This window comes from Laccaria bicolor, genomic scaffold, assembly GCF_000143565.1.
Source record: "Laccaria bicolor S238N-H82 LACBIscaffold_35 genomic scaffold, whole genome shotgun sequence".
NCBI classification, from domain to species: domain Eukaryota; kingdom Fungi; phylum Basidiomycota; class Agaricomycetes; order Agaricales; family Hydnangiaceae; genus Laccaria; species Laccaria bicolor.
In genome coordinates this window covers 525,975-527,355 of record NW_001889906.1, presented here as the reverse complement: position 1 = coordinate 527,355, position 1,381 = coordinate 525,975, and the positions used below count along the sequence as shown (strand labels likewise).

Here is a 1,381-nt window from a genome sequence, read left to right as displayed (position 1 = left end):
ACGCCTCCGCCTGTTGCAGGTTCATCTCGAGTTGACAAGGGAAAGGCTCGGGCGAGGACTCCTCCTACTACTCGTAGTTCTGCCAAGCGTACTGCCTTTAAGCCACCGGTGGTCAAGCAGAAGGAAACTTCTGTTCAACCCAAGCGTCGCGGTCGCCCTCGTAAGAAGTGTAAGCTTTTTCTCTTTCTCAATTTGCTTTTTAACTTTATAATTCGGGTTTTTTCCAGCTCCCGTTATTTTCCAAGAGCCCATCGTGTTCGACAAGAAGCGATTTAGTAAGTCGTTCTTTTTACTAGTATTTTGGTTACCCTTCTGACTTTCTTTTTAGAACGTGCCACCGCTAGATTTGGGCTTAAAGAGCTCCCCGCGGTTCTTAAGGGTACACAAATCCATGTATGTCTCCTCCTCTCATTTTTGTCTGAGTTTTCATAGGTACTGATACCTGTTTTATTAGATGCCCGAACCTTGCCTTCAGTGCTCCGCGCGCAAGGATTCCGCTGTCAAGAACTGCACCTTTCGTGGGTGGGGAACTCCCTGCGGTCCTTGCGACGCGGCGCATGTTTCTTCGTGTGAGTACTATCTGAATGATGAACGCCGAGGGGCCGTCAGGGATGTCATCCGTAACCGGTTGGCTATTCATGCGCCTTCAGGTATGATTTTTATTTTTATTTTATAGTCTTTTTAATGACTTTTCACTTATTTTTCTAGCTATATCTGCGCTGATGGAGTCCATCGAAGAAGACACGCTTCATATGTGCACCCTATCCGCAGTCCTTGAGGCCATTCGCCATCGTCGCGACGCCAATCTTCGAGAGTTCGCAAACGCCATCGCGGACCTGTGTCTCACCGCCGAGCCTGGAACTCTTCTAGGCACTGTTTTCGAGACTCGCGAGGAGTTCGGCTCGTGGTACAGCTTCGTTCAAGACTTTGTAGATACTCAGGGGGTCCCAGTGCCTGCGGGTTCAACGACGGCCGATTTGGAGAGACTCGTCTCACTTTTTCAGCGAGACGATTCTCCTCCCATTGCTGGGCCTTCATCTCTGACACCTCGTCAACGCCGCGTCCGCTCGCTGTCCCTTATTCCTTCTATCGCCGTTGCTTCGCCTGGTCTTCCACCTTCCGCCCATTCTCAGGAGGAGGAGGAGGAGGTTATCGACGAGCTTGTTGACGAGGAGTAGGTGCGCTTGTTTTTACGGACTCTTTTACTTGGCATGCATTCGGACATCTTAGTTTTTGGACTTTCTATATCAACCTTTTTGTGTCATTATCTTTTGTAGTTAGATTCTGCTGTCCTTATAGTAGAATCTTGACTTTGTCTTTCTTGAACTTTGAGATTTGTTCCTAAGTGAGAGCCTTTTTGCATGCTTTCTAGAGTGTGAAC

At 48.4% G+C, this 1,381-nt stretch overlaps 1 protein-coding gene across 1 annotated transcript in view; it reads left to right on the top strand.

Moving 5' to 3' along the window:
- Positions 1-1,178, top strand: part of LACBIDRAFT_331734 (uncharacterized protein) — a gene marked incomplete at both ends in the record, with an annotated part of 2,320 nt that extends 1,142 nt beyond the window's left edge. The window contains 6 exons of the mRNA XM_001886125.1: positions 20-169; positions 228-275; positions 329-393; positions 455-569; positions 600-650; positions 709-1,178. Coding sequence (XP_001886160.1) covers positions 20-169; positions 228-275; positions 329-393; positions 455-569; positions 600-650; positions 709-1,178 — 899 coding nt within the window. The remainder of the gene's footprint in view (positions 1-19; positions 170-227; positions 276-328; positions 394-454; positions 570-599; positions 651-708) is intronic.
- Between the last annotated feature and the right edge of the window lie 203 nt (positions 1,179-1,381).